Source organism: Struthio camelus, chromosome 1, assembly GCF_040807025.1.
Source record: "Struthio camelus isolate bStrCam1 chromosome 1, bStrCam1.hap1, whole genome shotgun sequence".
Taxonomy (NCBI): domain Eukaryota; kingdom Metazoa; phylum Chordata; class Aves; order Struthioniformes; family Struthionidae; genus Struthio; species Struthio camelus.
This window is the reverse complement of record NC_090942.1, coordinates 91668473-91687795: the sequence shown is the minus strand read 5'-3', so window position 1 is coordinate 91687795 and position 19323 is coordinate 91668473. Positions and strand designations below refer to the sequence as shown.

Sequence of the window (19323 nt, the reverse complement as noted above, 5' to 3'; positions counted from 1 at the left end):
AGGTGTTCAAATTCCATGGTAAAACAAATGCCATTGCAGTAAAAAAACGAAAGTAGCCTTCATTATCAAATGCCTGAAACCTCTCACAGAGCAGGATTCTCCTATTTCCAGCCATCAAACCTAATGCTAGTATCAAATACTTATTGCCTTAACAGACTATAAGTGCAAAACAGGAATAGAAAAGATTGATGTTTCTAAAATGCTTAAAATATGTTATATGATTAAATTCAGGACTTTAGAGGGCCTAGAAAAGACTTAGACTACAGTCTACAGAAAAAAGTAAATTATACCCAAAATACTATTAGTATAATACATGCATGTACATGTTATAAATCTCTTTTTAATATATTCATACAGGCACACAATGAAGGGAAAGTACATAACAAGCAAAATAGTAACTGAACCAAATTCTTTGCTGATAGTCATAGACATTCACTATTTCTGACGTGGTAAGGGCAGCAGGAATTTCTTCCCTGCAAAAATCCACTGTTCCTAAAGAAGACAAATCCTAAACCAAAAAATAAAAAAGAAGGGAGGGAACTACATCAACTAAAAGTAAGGGATAACACATATTCACTGAAAGCCGTAGTCACTGTTAAGCTTTTGTTTCAACACAGTAATAGGATTAGCCGGATTTATCAGCTGCTTGCTGAATCTAATCCCAAATAGATATCTATGGACTTATGCAAAGAGAAACAAAAGAAATGATAATTTAAAAATAGTTTAAAAAAATACTCATGTCTTCTTAAAAAAAAATAACCATTTTATCTGAGGTAGCTGAAATTTAGCTCAAGAAAGTTAGATTTTTAGAGCTCTGATTTTTCAAACCTTTTGTGCAAGGGACTCAACCACTGACTAGTTCCTGTGCACTCCTTACTAAATTAAGAGTGAACGATTCCAATTGATAATTCTGTTATTTTAAAGGGAATGAGGGACAGGAAGTGAAAGATTCGACAGACCTCTACAAACTAAGCCTTCTTTCTTCAAGATTGCTCACTGTAGCTGCAAATGAGAAATAACGGCTTTTTATTTGCTTACTTATTGTTAAAATATACAGATTAACAGTGGGGCTTTTTCTCAATATCCTAGATGGAGGAAGAGGAATTACATCTCAGGAACTTCTATTCTCTTTTCCACAAAATATTTCACTATAAAATGGAGATTTAAGCTATGATGACTCGCACCCTGAAACAACATGAGAGCTCTGTTCTACTCCACAGAACTACACCTCCATTATTTCTTCATCTTGAGTTTCCACTGTACTATGATTTTAAGCTCCTACTCCAATATCATCAAGGGTCATTGGAATTTATTATTAAAAGATGTCAAACTCAAACTCCAAATAAAATACTGACAAATCTTAGTTGAAGTCCCTATTCTCCTAATTGTGGAGATACCAGGGAAGAGTTAAGCACGTTTGACCTGCTGTGCTCAAAGCAGCAAATTCTGGCACAGTAACAGAAGAGCACATCTTATTATGTACACGGGAAAAAATGCAGCCAACCACAGTGTAAACGGTCGGTGTAAATGTTGTCTTACTAAAGGAAGGTGACTAACCAGCAACACCTTCAAAATATTATTCTTTATAGACCTATAATGTCCAGAAGCCCTCGATGTGGATTGACTCTCCACTGTGCTGTTAAACATGAGCAGAACAAAAAATTGGGCTATTCCGAAAGTCAACAGTCTAAGTATGTGTAACATCCCAAATGCTAAAGTGAATCGTCTCTTGCTTCATAAATAAAGTTAGATGAGCATCCTGATTTGCAGGAGAAAAGCCATGACTCAGCTGAGTGAAAGTAATGTTCCAGCTGTCAGTCCAGAGTAAAGTAAAGGGGAGGGGAAAAGGAGGGAAAAAGAAGCCATGAAACACTTGTATCTTTCAAGAAAGAAAAGTATTCACTTCATTACATGACCGTAATAACAAGTTTTCTCTTCCTATCTATCTATACAACTCACAGCACTACGTAAATGCTACAGTGAATAACAATTATTTGAAATGTAATTATTTATATTCCAATTTTGCAATGTCAAACATTTCCATGAATGCTCAGCAGTAATCTGAATATTTATAAATAGAATGATCAAGGGATAATTCATGAATAAACACTTTCACTGAACTACAAATAACCATTATTGCTATTCAGAATGCTTCATTTAAATTAGGTAGCTCTAGACAGTCTATATGAAAGAGTAACATTTCCAAGACATTTTGCTACTATGCAAAAGAGCTGCCAAGAAAAGACAGGCAACCAAAAAAATCCCAAATATAATAAACAACAAATCTGCATAGCATATTTGGAATAGAGGTGGAATTGAATTATCTGCAGTAGTTGGTTATCACAAGTAAAGTTTAATTACTTCCTGAAAAATAAGAAATTTGTCATGCATAATTTAATTAACCATTAGAAATCACCTCTAGGTATACTTGCATAATAAATAACTGCACTCTTTGCAATAATGACAAACATGTATCTGTGCCATGTTCTCTATGGCACACAAAAACACTTCTGTCCACTGACAATTTAAACGTTAATAGAAGGCTCTGAAATATCCAATTTGTAAATACAGTGGAAATCAATAATTTACAGACTGCACAACTGCCTAATGAAATACACTGAAAACAAAACAACTTTGTGTGAAGTACCTATTGATTATTTTCAAAAAAAGTATACTGAAGGCCTGAAGAACAATAGCAAACAAGCTTTTAAACGTTATTCTAAAAAATCCTACAGTATTCACTGGAAGGGAGACAATTCCACCTAAACGATTCTTTCCAATTTTGGCTGAAATTCACAACTTTTCCACACCAAACCACGGAGAATGAACCTTGTCTTTTTTCATGAAAGCTTCCACTTGTTTGAGAAGTTTTCCTGTTTTTTTCCCCCACTAGGTCTAAGCTGTACCAAATGATTACGTGTTTCTCCGGTATAAGGCACTGAGTTGCTTTCCAGTGCCTGCATAAACCATATCGGACCATAATTAATATATTTGGTCTTTAGGAACGATGCCACTTGTTATTCGGAAAAAGAGCCCCGTGAGGGTGCCCAGATGGGAGGGAAGATCTGAAAAAGCTTTTCTAATTCCTCTTCATGCCATGACTCTCCTGCTGAAGAGTGAAATCCTGCACCCCTCCCTCCCTTTTCACCTTTGACCTTTTCTGCCTCAGTCTTCACTTTCCTTCCCGACCGTCGTGCCCATTTCTGCCTGGTTGCCTTCTCCCTGGCCCCCGCAGCACTCACATGCTCTTTGGTTTATTCTCCCCATACGGCGTCCCAGCCCGAGGAGGAGGCAACACCTGCAGACACTCAGTGACATCTGGGTCCAGCTGGTATCTGCAAACCCAGTTAGAGGCAGGGCATTTCCCCTTGGCAAAGCCACAGAGGCAGCAAGTGCCCCCAACTTTTTTTGTTCTCTCTGGGATTTAATTGTTTTTTTGGTTTTTGGTTTTGTTTTGTTTTTGTGAAAGCCTGTAAACATACTGGATTACTTGTTGGTGTGCCCTCTATGTATTCAGCTAATCCTCTCTCCATCTTTTTAAACTGATTATTCCCAAATTGCCCTAGGTAAATGACGCTCGGCACCTTAACGTTACTCAAGCAATCAATCCTGAAAGACTCGTAATAAACAGCCGCTTCACAATCGAATCTTTCATTCCAAGGAGCAGAAGGGGAGATTTTCCTGAAGCTCCATTGTATGACTGCATTTTCACAAAAGCCATTAATTATTGCCCCTTTCTGTAACAGCACACTGCTAGCAATCTCCGCAGCTGCCCTCCCTTCTCCCAGACCAAGCGCAATTTCCTGAGTTAAGGCGCAAAGAGAATTGCTATGTACAGAATAAACTAAGCAGTCTCTAAAAGGGCAATGCAAGCTTTCTGCTGCTCGGCCAGCGTACAGGGAGCTGCATAACCGAACTGTGATGTTACAGTCTTATGTGGGTAACACTCTGAAGCATTGAAGTGAATAACGTGACTAGCTTGCCGCTAGGCAGATGGAGCTGTTTGCTGGAGCTGTTTGATGGTAAATGAAGACTTTTTTTTCTATTTGCTCCAAGGAGCCTGGCACAGGAAACCCCAGAATCCTACAATAATAAATCTTCTATTTATCTTTTAAATTCTAGAGTGAAATAAAAACCATTAGGCATCCACAGCCATGTGCTGTATTCTTTATTTTGAGCGCTTTCTACACTCCTTCAGCATAAAAAGATTAAGTTTTATGAAGTTAAAAAAACAACAACTCAGTTTAAAAATAACAGCCTTGTTGCCTTGTATGGAGCATTGTTGCATTGTACTGCACAATAAAGAGGCAAAAACAAGTACATACTGCAAAGAAGGGTATGTTCCAGAAATCTTTATCTAATCTAACCTTTTAGTTTTCCTGCCATCAGATATTTGCATGAACACCGAAGACCAGAGGAAAACATGGTCTTTCCATTGTATGAAAATGATCACCCAGGCAGTTGCAATTAATTTATTCGATCAGACCGACCCAGCCCACCAAAAGAGATCCCCATGTGTAAGTTAGAAATATTCCAGTCCTGACAATTGTGCTGATCAGCAGGACGTTTTCCGGCTGTGCAGGTTTGCTTGGGACATCTCAGTGCATAAGAACACAACTCAAGCAAGAGGTCAAGATCTCTGTGGGAATGACACCTTCTTAAGGCCACTGAAATTAGGGTTACGTCTTGAAAATCAGCCCCATAAAGCCCTTGGAAATGTAAATGCTCAGCATCTGGCAGAATCAAGCCCTTGGTCAGCAGCTGCCTGATGAGTATGCTTCCACACAGTCTTTGCTTTTATTGTATCTTACAACGTGATAGGACGCATCCAGTGTCATTATTTTTAATTTGTCGGATACCCAATAAATGAACAAACACACACAGGGGCAATTCACATATTTGCCAGAGGAAACTGAAAATTTAGGGTAATCCATCCCAATTAATGCACGGCATTTTGTTTCAAGTTAAGGCAGAAGCAGAATCCAGTGCAATCCCTGGGCTGAAGCCTGCTTTTAAGGAAGCCAAAAAGAGTGCTTCTGTCAAGGGCTGAGAGGGTACAAGTGCGTGCTCAACAGCTCTCTTCCTACTGTTTTTTTCATCCTGATAAGCAGGACAGCTTAAAGAAAAAAATAAAAATGCATTTGCATTTTGTCAATGCAAAGTGCATTTAAGTGCAAAGATGACAGTGGGATGGTGGGGCAGTAATGTCTTAGTCAAACTAAGTGATGCCTATAAAAGCAATGACAATAAAAAATACAAACAGTTAGTGACTCTGATCTTTCAACAGGATCCTCTGCACAGAATCAAGGACAATCGAGGTGGAAAAAAAAAATCTATTCATGAATCTTTCTATCTGTTCTCAATGTACCTGCTTTCTCAGCAAATTCACACTTACAGAACTGATGTGCAGGCACCCCAGGGATAAAAAAGCAATAATCTTGACTCTCCAACCTACTTATGCTATGCACCATATCTCTGTAAAGTTTATGGCACATTGTCTTTAGAATTATTTTCTCTCTCTGTTTATCCACACAGTCAGTCAGGACTTTCGATATCTTAATAAGCGATATCACTGTTAAGCTTCTTAAGGGGTATATGACACACAGCACTTCACTCGCCAAAAAAGCAAAGGGGCTCTCACTGTCTTCAAATTTCCCCTTAGTTTTGGGGTATATTTCTGATCAGGCAGTTCCCTATTTCCTGAAGCACCTAAGAGTAGAGGCTTGGTTTTGTTAATTCATTGGTCATGGGAAAAAATGTTAATGTTAGCCAAGAGTGCATCTAGTCCCTGAGTGAAGTCAAAGAACTGTAAGTCATTCATAATTATTCTGTGTGCCCTGGCCCAGTGATTTTCAAACAATTTTTACTGTGGCTGAGTTCATATAAATGTGCTGATTATTAATATGATTTGTGTCAGTTCTTAACCAGTTGGTTAAGTACTCTTTAGAACCTGTAAATCGGTTCTTTTAAAGGTCGTTGGCAATAATTTCTTCCCAAGCTTCTTTCCAAGAGCTACATGTGTGGACATTGCTGAAAAATGTCTGTTTAACAATGCTGGAAGAATTCCTATACTTCCTTCATAAAAAGCAAAAGCCTTAAGAAGAATGAGCAGGTGCAGATACGGTGCAGTGAAACTGTCCGCTATGACAGGAATTGAACTCTATCATGCAAGAATTTAACTGAACTTTTTTTTTTTTTAATAATGAAGCCACAAAAAAATGAGGATTTGGAGAAATGTAAACTTATTTGTGAAAACATGTTTAATCTGGTAAATAACTTTGATCTGTAAACAAAGAAAAATTGAGGACCAGTTCTGAATGTCCATGACTGATTTCGTTGCCATCTATATCAAAGTGCTTTTATTAACTGCAAATTCATTTTAAAATCTATTTTCAAATTATTTTAAAATAAATGTAAAAAAAGATGTGGCGGCAATCCACTTCAAAAATAGTTACATAACCAAAAATGTGAGGCTTAATGGCAAACTATATATTTTAAGGGTAATCAGAAATTAAATTTCCCTATTTCTCAAAAAGGAAAAAAAAATTGTTCGGTTCAACCAAAGCTGAACCTCTCCTCACTCTCTTTACTTTTTTTCAGCTCAGTCCCAAAAATCCTTTACTGCTTTAGCTCTGGGCAGGAGATCCTACTCTGACTACCTCTGTTGCTGTGAAATATTGTTGCTGTGGACATTTCCTAGGTCCAGCCTTCCTTCTAGCAGTTGTAAGTTTGCATTTGCAAATATAGAACAAACGTTAGACAACTTATTGTCACAGAGGGATTGACTCGAACAGGCCTTTCACCATCTTCACAATTCTGTCGGATCAATAGCTCAGCTTAGCAAATGGCATATGGAAATATTATTGCAACAAGTGATTTTGTCACTCCTTGGGTTGATTTATTGATTCATTGTTCTCTGATCTTGCAGAGCATCCTGCTAAAAGATGCGACTGGCATGAACAGTGTTACTAGAACTCTTAACTGGCACTACGTTTCCTGTCAGAGTTTTAAAATTTCTTAATTGGCTTTCCAAGCAATTTCAATTTAATTTTGTCGTAACTCCACCTTATCTTTCTCCAGCCATTCTGACCAAAGCATGCTACAGACCTTGCCACGAGGATTGCCTTTTTGAAGTAGCAGCTGCTCAGCAATCAGAAAGGCTGGACTCACAGCCTATGTTCGCCAGCGTTGGAACAGCAAAGAGCAGCTACACAGTAATCTTCTTCCTGAAAAAAGTCTTAATGTTGCTACACAGTACTCTCTATCCGCGGAAACCCTAGTGCAAATAAGAATCCAGAAAGGTTAACATTTCTCATGCCCTGCGATGCAGAGCCGCCCCAGGCAAGGTTCGGCACCGGAGCACTGAAAAGCCCGCAGTTGCCAGGTTTCCATGTACACCAGGGTACCCATTGCTGCGTTTCCTAACAGAGCCGCATCGTTCCCGCATGCTAATCGTTTGCCTGTATATCCACTGAACTTTCACTGTCAGGGTTTCAACCTACCTTCCCAACCCTTTGCTCTAAAGTAATGATGTTGTTAAATGAGATGACAAAAAACTCATAGCTAGCACAAAATCATGAAATTTCTTCAGTGGGCACCAGCAGGCTCAGTCTCTCCAGGAAACTTTTGATCTCCGAAACTTGGTCAGTTTCAGAAAACTTAAGCCTCTTTCATTGAACTTGATTTTATATCACTAGTGGAAACTACAGATCTCAGTATGCACGCTTAGGTTGATTTAAATTGCACTTGAACAGATTTTATTTAAAACAGAAACCAGCATAAACACCATATGAGCTGGTCTCAATCTACCTAGGAATTTTCCCGGTGTCCTCAGACTGAGTTTAGTGCATTTTTTAAACTACTGTAAGCTTATTAATGTAGACCAGAATGTAGAGAAAAATTAAAAAAAAAAACAAATAAACAAAAATGAAAACACACCTTGACCATTGAAGACATAAGACTTGCAAGCATTGATTCTTACAAGACGTTGACTGCTTAAAATGAGAGCTCTGGTCTGTGTGAATATAGGTGACTTGAGTGATCCTGACTGTGTTGTAAAACAATGCAAATGCTCTTTCCTGAATGTAGCACTCTTGGAAGACCGCTTTCAACTTTTCCATCTGAAAAAAGCATCAGTTTTCCTTAAAGACCGATATAGATATAGCAGGACACTTCTGCCTGAGGAGAGACTAGCTGGACTGATATTTGATATAAGCACTCAGTCCCCAGTGGGAGGAGGGAGAAGTGATTGATGGTTTGTAAGGAATTACTTGACTTTTGCTTGTAACAGAAGCTTTCTGGATTCTCCCAAAGTTCTTGTCAAAGACAAGAAATGTCTTTTGAAATCACAGTTTCCCCCTTCCCTGCAGATGGAATAAACTTGTATAAAAAAATGTTGTAGATTAAAAATAAACATAAAAGAAAGGAAGACATTGTTTGACATACTGCCTTTTTTCTAAAACTCTGCTATTCTGTAAGATTTGTCTCTGTTACTCCATTACCTGCAGTCTTCATACAGTGTGAGTAATTCACCTCTCTGCAGGAAGAGTTTAACAAACCTAACAGCAGGTGTTCACCGATTCAGCAAGACACATATTACCACAGAGACAAATCCTTCTCACTCTCTGTCTCCTCAGTCTCCAAGGTCAAAGTTGTATGAACCTGACCAACATAAACCCTTTCCGAGCCCCTACATGGCTCTTCTCGCTCTCTTCTGGACAGCTCCATATGCCTCCTGCAATTGTGTCCTCTGGTGAGGGCAAGAGCATTAACTCTGTGGCCAAAATACAGCAGGAGCATAGGCATGATGTGGGTCAGATTTTCGTTTTCCTTCCATGAAATACACCAGGGAGCAGTGGATGTGAGCCCCCCTGCCTCCCTCCTAGTATCTCCTCCTTAGGAGGGAAACTGATGATCCAACAGGTGGGATGAATTCATGCAATACGTTTGTTAGAAAGATAGCGCATAAATAAAATCCAGTCTCAAGCTCTTCTGCCAAAAACCAATCTAATGCTCTCTCTCTTACACGTCATTGTTATGCAGTGTTTCTCCTCAGTGAGTCTCAAAGACCGTATAAAGGACGGTGTCCATCAATTCACTCTGCCTCAGAAAACCGTAGCACAGAAAAGAGATGACAAAAGGTCCTCTGCTAGTTCCTGAAATCCTAGTCCCATGCACTGAGCACTCAGACAAAAGCTTAACTGAGAAACTACATCTGGAACCAAATTAAGTCCCTCTCTATTCGTGGACCTAACAGGCACTAGTCAAAAATGGGAATTCATGAATATGAACATTCACATGGCATGGAAAAAAAAATCACGTTATTATCGTTTGCCTTTCGTCTACCCTGAAAATTCCGGTTTGCCTTTTCAAAGGTTTGATATCGGTTAGTTGTTCATGCACCACCACCGAACAGATCTATATGGAATATATGGTCTGCGCATGGCTCTTCAATAAAATGAGGTGGCACGTGGCAGTCTATTTTTATCGTTGCCGCAATTGCACTTCCTCGGACTTCTGTTACCCACCTCCTTCTTACGGATTCATCTCTGCCGAGACGGCATCCAGTCCAAAACCTCTGGACACTTTTAGCCAGCTGCCTTTTCTCGCTGTTTTTGTTGTGGATAGGCTTGGCTTGCCCGCAGTATGTTTGAGAAGCAGGTACTCCACACAGGAGTGCAGGCAGCATTAAGATGGCTGTTTCATGAAACCTCTGAGGTTAGACAGAAGAACTTCACACCATAGCAAAACGGATAGGGGTTTTGCTCTTGCCAGCAACGTAAGGCTTTTTCAAGGTATCAAATCTTAGCAGGATGCTAGTCTTACAGATAAGTAGCTGTAATAAACACCTTGCAGGTCCTAAAATGTGTGCCGCGTTGTTTTGTCTCACTGCAAAGCCTCACAGTAGTTCATTAGCATAGCTTTACACAATGTACCGTAGGAAAACCATTTTGTAATGCCATCTCTTTACAGATAGACTAAAATAAAACCCTCGAAGCTGTTTTCTGAAGCCCATTTGTGCATTTTTAATATATGCCATAAGAAATACCCACGGGACGCGTGCTACGAAGACGGTGCCGGCAAAATTCGTTAATGGAGCTCCTAATCGCTACCTCATTTCTCTCTTTGTGAGCAATACGGCCATCCTAAACACAAGAAATCCTATTTTGTCGCCATGCCATTTTATTCTCCCTGTGAAGCGCCTGTGTGTCTCTCCGTGTAGCTAACCCGGCTTCCGAAGAGAGCCGCCGTGTTTCAAAGGAGGGGACAAGTCGTGTCCCCCCCTCCCCCCCCCAAAAAAAAGGTCCATCACGAACTTGCGCCGAAGCAAGGAGCGCACTCAGCTCCTCCTCGGCCGGCCGGCTCTCCCTGCGCCGCTGGGACAGCACAGGGAAGGACTGGTGAAAGTCACCACTACAGACCATGGTGAGCAGTACATACATCGAGGAAGGCAACGCCTGGCCCCCCTGTGACCTTTCCGCTGCTTGGGTTTGAGCTATAAATATCCAGAAGACATCCGAGCCCATTGTTTTGCTGCCCTCCGAGAAAATCAAACCTGTTCAGAGGAGGCGCTCTGGGCGCCGGGTTCACGCGTGGCCCCGCTCCCCTCCGCGGACCGGCCGTGGCTCCTGCCGGGCCGCGCCGGAGCCGCCGCCGGTGCCCACGCAGGGCCGCGGCGTGTGCACTGCGAGTGGGCACGGGGCGGGGACGGGGACAGAGGAGCCGCTCTGATCGCGATTTGCTTTTCATAACTTGGTGATTAAAACCCACATGTGATTAAAATCCAGCTTTATCCGCCTTTTAAAAGAGTCTCGTAAAACAGCACGTTAACTCCGGTGACAAGATTCTTTGCTGAGGCATAAATAGCCTGGAGATACTGGAGAGATTTTTGCAAACCTACGACATTTACCCACTCGCGTCTCTCATCTTCTCCCCGCCAACGCACACATACACACACCCCGACACCTCCCAGCGTTACCCCTCGCCTCTCCCGGGAAGCTGCCGTCTCTCGGGCACTCGGGGAGACGCGGAGTCGCTGCAAACCTTGCTAGCCGAGGGTTTGGGCACGGCTCGGACCGCAAATACGGGGCGCTGGATTTCATCAAAAAGGGGAAACGTGCGTGCGAGGAGCGCTGACTTCCGCAGCCCTCCGCCAAGGCCGGCTTTCGTACACAGCCAGTACAAAGCCGCTACCAACGCGTCCAAAGCAGGCGAAAAGTGCACACCCCGGCGTTATTTTTCATGAAGCGGCGAAGCCAAAACCCCCGGGGTGTCAAGCAGGGCTGCCGGGCAGACAGCCGCCCCCCGCGGCCTCCCACCCCCGCGGGCACCGACGGCCGAGAGAAACCCCGCGCTAGACGGGGCGAACGGGTCGGAGCCGCGCCGACCTAGGGCGAAACCGAAATAAGCCTCCTGCAGAGAAGAGAGCTGGGAAAAGGAGCGCGAGTGCTGGCTGCTCCCTCCCGGCGTGTGATCCCCTCCGGCGAACGATGCTCGCGAGCTCCGATTGCCGGTTTTATTCGAATAATTCGAGAAACGGGGCTAGCCCCATTGGCACTGTCGTATGCCAGACGAGTAGATATTTTTCCTTCCTTCGTCGTGATATTTGGGGCCGCTCTGTAATCACACCCGTACCAATAGTATCGCCAGCAAAAGGAACGGCCCCGCGTTATTTCCTACGCTGTGCGGGAGCGGCTATTTTGAGTTTTGAACGCTGAGGACATTGTAAAACCTCTCTTTTTTATTTTTGGTGTATCACCAGAGATTTGGCGAGTTTTAAATACTTTAGGTGTAAAGTTTGTTCTTAATTGGGTCTTGTAAAGATGGAATTTGGTGGCTATTATATAGCTGCTAATCAATTTTCACCCAGCAGCAAAGGTATACTGCGGCGGATTTAGGTTTAATGAAGTGACTGTGCAAATTACACTTGCGGACTTTATTTAAAGTCTATCAACATCCTAAAAATGATTCCTCAAACTGTTCTTGATTTCCTTTGCTTTATGAAAAACATTACATTTACTTTCTAAGGTTTCCGGCATTACCAGCCGTTCTCTCCCGCTTTCTAGTCTGGCGCATGAGGGAGTTTTCCAAATCTTTATTTCGAATTCATGGGGAAAAGTGCGAGTTAAACTTCTAGAGCAACGAAAAATGTATCCTGTAGTAGCTAGAAATTAATGTAGAACGATTCTAAAAAGAATGAGCAATGCGCACATCTGCTCTAATATTGGAAAGCGGATTTTTGTCGTTTCGATCTCGTATTTGTTATTTTGTACGGGGAGCACTCTGAGATCGTGAGCAAATTTTTGGTGGCTGTTATTCTGGTAGGGTCTTTTCTCTCTCCTTTATGCCCGTCGCCCTACTAAGAGAGAGCTCCAGGAAGAAGATTTTACCTACGTCTCCTTAGGATCCGCAGCGGGAAGAGCTGCTGCTGTTACAAACAAATTGAAATGCGGTTCCTTGAGAGCGGAGCGGGGCGACGTGATCTCCGGAGTTCCCGTCTTTAGCTCCCTTCAAAAACACTTAACACATTTTTTACAACAGATTTTTTTACAGCTCGACCTCTAATACTTTCTCTGTTTTTAGTGATGGGTTTTGGACAGCTGGTCCTTATTGATATCTGGGGGAATCTCACACACACCCACAAAAAAAAATGTTTTATTCTCCAAGTTCAGCGGGTGGAATGGAGCAAGTGGAGTAAGTTGGTGCCCTTTCTCTTGCGCGTCCCCGAAGATAAATCGCTCGACCTTTTCCCATACCCAATATTTAAGAGAACAATGAAGGGAAATTTCCCCGAAATTCCCTTTATCCGATTATTACACTTGTGAGCGCAGGGCAGCTCGCTCGGTCCCTTTTCAAGGCACTGGGGAGCGGGGAGGGGAGACGGCGAGCCCCGCGGGCGCTGCGCGGGGCGGGAGGCAGCGCGCTTCCCTCCCTCCGCGCCCCTCTCACTTCACCCCCCAGAGCCGCCGCGGCATCGAGGCCGCTACTGCCGGACCCTCGTTTTAGGGACAAATAATTTGCCTCGGGGGACAAAAAATTACTCCAAGCCACTGGTTCCCTTTTAAATGAAAAAAGCCGAGGCCGGACTCGTGCTCTCTGCCCCCAAACACGGCGCGGCGACCTAGGCGCCGCGGCTCTGGCGCTACTCCTAATTCCCCCGGTCCCGGGGGGCGCCAGGCTCGGTACCGCGGGCGGGACTCTTTGGACCCTCCTGTCGCCCGCTGCCTCTTCTCCCGGGCTGAGACCCTTTTCCTCGCCAGGAAAAGTGACGGGGCAAGCCCGGTGCCAGCCCGCTGGCCCCGCGGGCAGTGAAGACGTCCCTGCCGGCCGGGCTCCAGCGGGCGCTGAGCGAAGGGGCCCCAGCGCAGAGCCCCGCGGATCCGGTCCAGGGGCTGCCCGGCCCGGCCCGGCCCGGCCCGCGCTAGCGGAACCAGGCCCTGGCGCTGGTGCCGGCGCTCCCCGGGCCGGGCCCGCAGGCCGGCGGGGTGCGCGGGTGCCGCGGAGCCCGGCCGGACCGCGGAGCCGCAGCCGCTCGCCTCGCCCCGCCGCCGCTTTGCGCGGAGGCTGCGCATCGGGACGGCGTCGGTCCGGCGCGCCCGGCTCTGCCTCCACCAAAATCTCCGGTTGGGACAGCACGATTTCCACGGGGCAGACTTGAGGGGGGGAGGGTTCGGAGAGGGGAGCGTTTGGAAAGCCGTACAAAAGAGGAGAGATCTCTCCCGCAGCGGTGAGTGTTGTGCCCCCCCCTCGTTTGCCCCCGACGCACCCCTGCAATGGTCGGGACGCGCCGGGGCAGGGCAGAGCAAGGCGAAACGCGCGTCCCGAGACACCCAGGAAGTACGAGCGCGAACGGCAGACACAGAGGGAGGGAGGAGAAAGGGAGAAGGAGGAAGGGGGGGAGCACGCCGTTCCCTCCCGGGAGGTCATGAAGTTAGGGGGCAAAAAGTTCGGAGTGGGTGGGAGAAAAGTCCCTGTAAACCGAAAAAAAAAATCAAAAAAAAAAAAATGTCCGCAGATTTTCCCCCACCCAAATGCCAGATGTTTTCCTGGACGCGCGGCTGGGCAGCACGGAGGAGCGCGGAGGAGCGCGGCGCGCCCGCGCAGGCGGGCAGAGGGGCTGCGGCGGGCAGCCCCCGGCCGGGCCAGTGGAGAGCTAAAGGCAGAGAAAAGGGAGTGGGGGTCGGCGTAGAGAAAGGAGTTGCACTAACCGGGGTTGAGGTCCAGGCACTGAGTCGGGTCTTCATTGTCCCCTAGCTGGCCATTGGGGCTGAGGCTTTCCATGGACAAATCCAGCCCCTTGTCCTCCCAGTCTCGCAGTTTCCTCTTTTTATTTGTCCCAATCAAGGCTTCTACTGAGAAAGCGTGCGCTCGGGAGCTGAGGGCCACCGCCGATCTTCGCCTCTCACTCATCTTATCCCCCAGCCCAGACCCTTGGGCAGATGAGCAACCAGTGGCTGGGAGCGCAGAGCTCGGGGACCAGAGGCAGAGCCTCTCGCCTCTTTCTCCCCCCACCCCTCCCCAGCTGCACCCCCAGAAGAACCAGCCCTCAGTCTCCTGAAGGAACTACATGAGGTTGCAGATACTCCGTAGGCAGAGCCGGGAGGGTGTGCACAGCCCAGGTCCCCAGCACTTGCTCAGAGGGGCTGCAGGCTGGATTTCATCTTTTTTTTTTTTTTCCTTCTCCCCTTTCCTTCTGTCTCTCTCTGATTGATCCAAACTTCTGGGATTTTTTTTTCCTCCAAGAGTTAGGCAGGCTGCGTGCGCCTGTCAAGAAAAAAAAATAATGAAAAAAAAAATGTCCCCGGCCAATAGGAGGGAGAGATCGAGAGAGACCCAAAAGCTGCAACCCAATGGGGAGGGGAGGGAGACTCGGGCTTCGGGGCTAAGAATTTTGGCCATCTGAGTCCTGGGACACCGGCCGGGAGAATTAACTGTTTGAAGAGCGGGGAGCCATTAGGAAACACATAGCTCTAAATGCAGAGAGGTAACAACTCCGACACTTCTCTCCTCCGCACCCAGATTTCCTAGGGACTCCTGATAACTAAATTCCCCCCCCCCACACTCCCCTCAGAGTATTCGAAAAGGGGCTTTAAATCCGGGGAGTGCAGGATGAGGGGGTGTTTTGAAAACGTCATTCATGTCATATATTACTTGTGTTTGTCGGTGAAGTCGGTGTTTGGCCCTGTAGAAGTACCATCTCGGGGTGTTTTGAAGTTTCCTTTCAAAACGACTCGTGTCTGAAGCGGCGTATCTGGGCAGGCGGCGCCGGCACGAAGCCGGTGCCGAGAGCGGGGCGCGCTGCAGCGGGGGCAGAGAGATTCAGACATCCTCCGGCACCGCGAGTGCCTTGTCTCTGGAAAGGATTTGGGGTCTTTGTTTTGGTTTTTGTTTTTGTTCTTTTTTCCCATTCCTTTTTGCCGCTATAGCTATATAGAGAGAACAATCCGCTAGGTACAAATCCCGGCCAGTGGTCTAGATGGCAACTAGCATTTCATTTCTGCTCGTCTCTTCACTCTGCCTTCCAGGCTGAGGTGGGATGGTAGCTGCTCACACACTCTTAGGTCGTGCGTGGCGCAGGGGGCTCGTAGAGAAAGGAAATAAGGGCTGCATTTGCAAAGGTGAAGCACCATGTGCTTTCACTATCTATTCGGAGCACGGAAAAAAATATGTGAAGTCAAGCGAAACACTGTCTAGGGAAAATATAACAAGTCGCCGGGAGTTAATTCGATTCCCAGGATCGAATGTAGCGTCAAAATAAATAATAAATAACTAAATGATAAAGGATGGAGTGAATACAGCTCAAGCTAAGATGAAAAAACGGGCGAGAAGAAACGTCAAGTTTGGGAATAGGTTGCTTTTGGTTGTCGGTTCTCACAGGCTCCCCGGAGGCTCGGCGTTGCTTTGAGCAGCGCCGGGGGAGAGCAAGGAGCTCGGGGGCGAGCCGTTTCCACGGGGCCGAGCGCAAGCCAAGGGAGCAGATGGGGGGCAGGTCCTCCAGCTGCCAGAGTCACCCCGCGATGCCCACGTTTGCTTGGCACACCAGGTCCCTTCAGGCCTAAAGTGCCGGGTCTTGCAGGCGCGACAGCGGACTGCCGCCGTCCAAACGGCCATAGCAGCAAGGAAAGGGATGTCGGATGAAAGGAGTGATTTCTTCACGAAAACCCGGGAAAGTTAAGGGCTGTTATCTAACTTGAGGAGCGGATTTTGCGCGTCCCCTTCGTTCCCCCTTCTCTCCCCTCCCCTCCCCCCCCGCCTATCCTTTCCCCTCCCCTCTCTTGGACATCGCCTTTGACAGGTCCCTTGCAGAGGGCTCAGCGCCGGGCACACGGGCGCTCCGACACGGGGAGGTGCAGCCCCCCTTGCACTGCCCCGCTCTCGTCTCGCCCCGCTGCGAAGGAAGCTTTTTCCCTGGCTCCAGGGAGAGCCGTGCAGGGGGAAGAGCGGAGGGAAGAGGAGAGCCAAAGAGGAAGACGCTTTGAGGAGGAAGCTTGGGTTTTAAAACCGGCACCGGGACTGTCTGCGGATGGGGGGACCCGCAGAGGGCACGTGCGTTTCGAGTGGGTCCCTCGGCTGTGCTCCCCACGGCGCAAAAATGCCCCCCAAATAAAAATCCGTTTCCTCATTTCCGAAAGCCTCGGAAACGCTCGTCTGGGAAACAGACACCGAGGGAGGTTTTTAAAGGAGCTGGAGGGAGATTTTAGAAAGAGAGCCCAAGAAAACACAGGATTATTTATAGCGTTTTAGCGAGAGGAAATGGTGTTGGAAAGGCTGGGCGATTTAAAACGAAATTTGGGGGCTGATGTAAGAGTTCAGAAATACATTTTGCCGGTAAAAACATGGTTTTAAGGGCCGACGGTTTAAAGCAGTCGCGGTCCCTTTTCGTCCTCTTTACCTGCGGCTGTTCGTGGTCTTTAAACTTTGTCGGACCACCCCGCGCCCAGCTCTGGCAGAGGGACCGCTTCGGAGTAGCGAGCAGAAACACAGCCGCGGTCCCATGTCCGACCGGCCCCCAACTGGCAGACTCCCAGGATCGGAGCCTTTGGCAAGGACCGGCGAGCAGCTCCCCACGGTGCCGCCGGCGGTGGCCGGGGACACAGGCGACACACGGCCGCCGACGGCCGCGCCTCTCCTTCCCTGCCGCTATGCCAGTGCCCGAGAGATTTTGTACAGATCGGGGTCACCCTACCCCCCTTTTTGCGGCGAGTGCAAGGGACAAACACAACGGCAGCGCTGCTTTTCAGCAAAAGCGGAGGAAAAGGCAACCTGCGCAACGCCCTGGCCCTCCCCGAGCCGTGCGGCCCCGCGCACCCGAGGCAGGAGATGTGCCGGGGGACAGAGCAGGGAGGCTGTTTGCGGGACAAACATCTCTGCCCCTGAGTTAAGGGGGCTCGTCCAGGGAAACCCGCGCTCCTCAAACCGGGAAATGAGCTTTCGGTCCGTTCTTTGCACCTCGGGGGCCAAGCCCGCTGGGCAAAACGCGTCCCCGCGGCGCCAACCCGAGGGCACCTGGTCCGGCGAGGCTCTTCTCTGCTGAATCACAAGAGCCCCGTTAAGGACCACGTTCCCACTCCCGGCTGCAAGCCGCGTAAATCTGGAGTCGGCCTGGAGTTAATCTGAATTTAGACACGACGCTCAGATCCGACTCTGACCCTTGGCCGCTAGAGAAGAATGTAGCCCTTTGCCTGGTCTTTATTCCAGACCCTGGCTCGCAGGGGTAGCCCCCATTAAATCCAGGAAACTGCTCCCTGGAATAAAGTGGCAGGAGCAAGGGTCGCAGGGCCAGGCCCTGGGGTTTATAAAGAAGTCATTCAGTGCTGCTTTCCAGTTGTCGCCGAGCGAGCCTGAAAATATTTGTTTATATATGGAAATATTTGGAAAAGAGAGAAAAAAGGGGAGCCGGCTGCGGGGTGGGAGTGCTGTCCAGATGTTCTGCTCGCCGAGGCTGAGCGGAGCCGGTTTCAAACACTACTGCACAACAAGGAAAACGTTATCGAAAGTCCTTTAGCCAGATCTAGCCCGTTTTTTTTTTTAAGTTAGTAATTGAAAACAATGTTAAAACTAGTCAGCGGGTGTGGGCTGAAGGCTGTCTGATAACGTCAGTGAATGATTTATTGGACTTTAAGACAACGTGGACTGTCTTTTAAAACGGATCAGAGGATCTCGAGACCGGAGCTATCGTAAAGAAGCGAGTTTAACGCGGACGCAGCCGCCGCTTGGAAACTCGAGCGAGGTGATGTTCCCGGGCTGCGCGGGGTCATTTATTGTGACAGCGAAAAAAAAAATACGCCTGCAATTTATTTTTATGGTCTACACAAACGGTATTGTTGCGTATTATTAACTAATTCATAATTATACCGCTATTATGCCGCCGATTCCTTCCCTCTCCCCTCGCGTTTCCCCGGTTTTCTCAGGCTTTGAGAATTGAATCACCGCAAAATATTTACAGTCTCAAGTGTTTTTAAATGGGCTTTGTTTGTGTTTTACAGAATAAAAATCTCTATTAGTGTTTAAACAAACACCATGCCAGTCTCTTAAGCCTTCCAGATGTTTGCAATAAAATGTCAGGTTTTGCCTTTGGGACTCGAAATAAAATTTAACTACCTTCACCCTGTAATTATTCTCTTAGCTCTCCCTTCATAAATTTATCTGCTTTCTATCAGGAGAGAAAAAAAATCCGATTATACACTTGGACTATAAAAAACAGCCACTGCTTTCCCTCCATTTTACCAGGACTTCACCCTCGCTTGTTTGGGCAGTACAGACCCAACGCGCGCCTATTATTTTTTGCTCTCCTGTTTTCAGGGCGGCGGAATGAGACCGGACAGATTCCCTTGTCCTGAAGCAAAAATATGCCCCGTGTCCCCGGGCCCTACCCCCCTCCCCCATCCCGGGCCACAGTGCTCCAGGAGGGGACAAGACTTGGGAACTAAAATTGTCCCTGAACTTCCTCCAGCTCCAGGCGTCGCTTCTTCGCAGACACTAATCAGACCTGACTGCATTTCAGAGCCTCCCCGTGGAGCTGTTTGGAAATAGGCAATTTCGATGAATAATTCAAACAAAGCAGGTTCCCTTCACAAGCAAAGATGAGAGCCCCAGCTAGAGAGCCCTCTTCCTTCTTAGATACTCCCTTAGAGCGACAAGAGCAGGCTTAAAAGCTATGCGCTTTGCATTTTCCACGTCAAAATTCAGAACAGCCGGGAGCAGCAAGAGGGTGTCTAGGTTTCTTCCTTCTTTCGTGCCTTTTCACTCGACAGCCTCGCTTTGCTTGGCTCCCGCGGGCCGCGGACTTTCTGCAGCCTGCAGCGCAAGAGCTGCTCGGGAGAG

The 19323-nt window shown here is 46.9% G+C and overlaps 1 protein-coding gene across 1 annotated transcript in view; it reads right to left on the bottom strand.

The window, feature by feature from the left end:
• Positions 1-14635, bottom strand: part of TBX15 (T-box transcription factor 15) — a 102327-nt gene extending 87692 nt beyond the window's left edge. Inside the window, exon 1 of the mRNA XM_009685066.2 lies at positions 14208-14635. Within this exon, the coding sequence (XP_009683361.2) occupies positions 14208-14409 (202 nt within the window). The 5' untranslated portion in view covers positions 14410-14635. The remainder of the gene's footprint in view (positions 1-14207) is intronic.
• Between the last annotated feature and the right edge of the window lie 4688 nt (positions 14636-19323).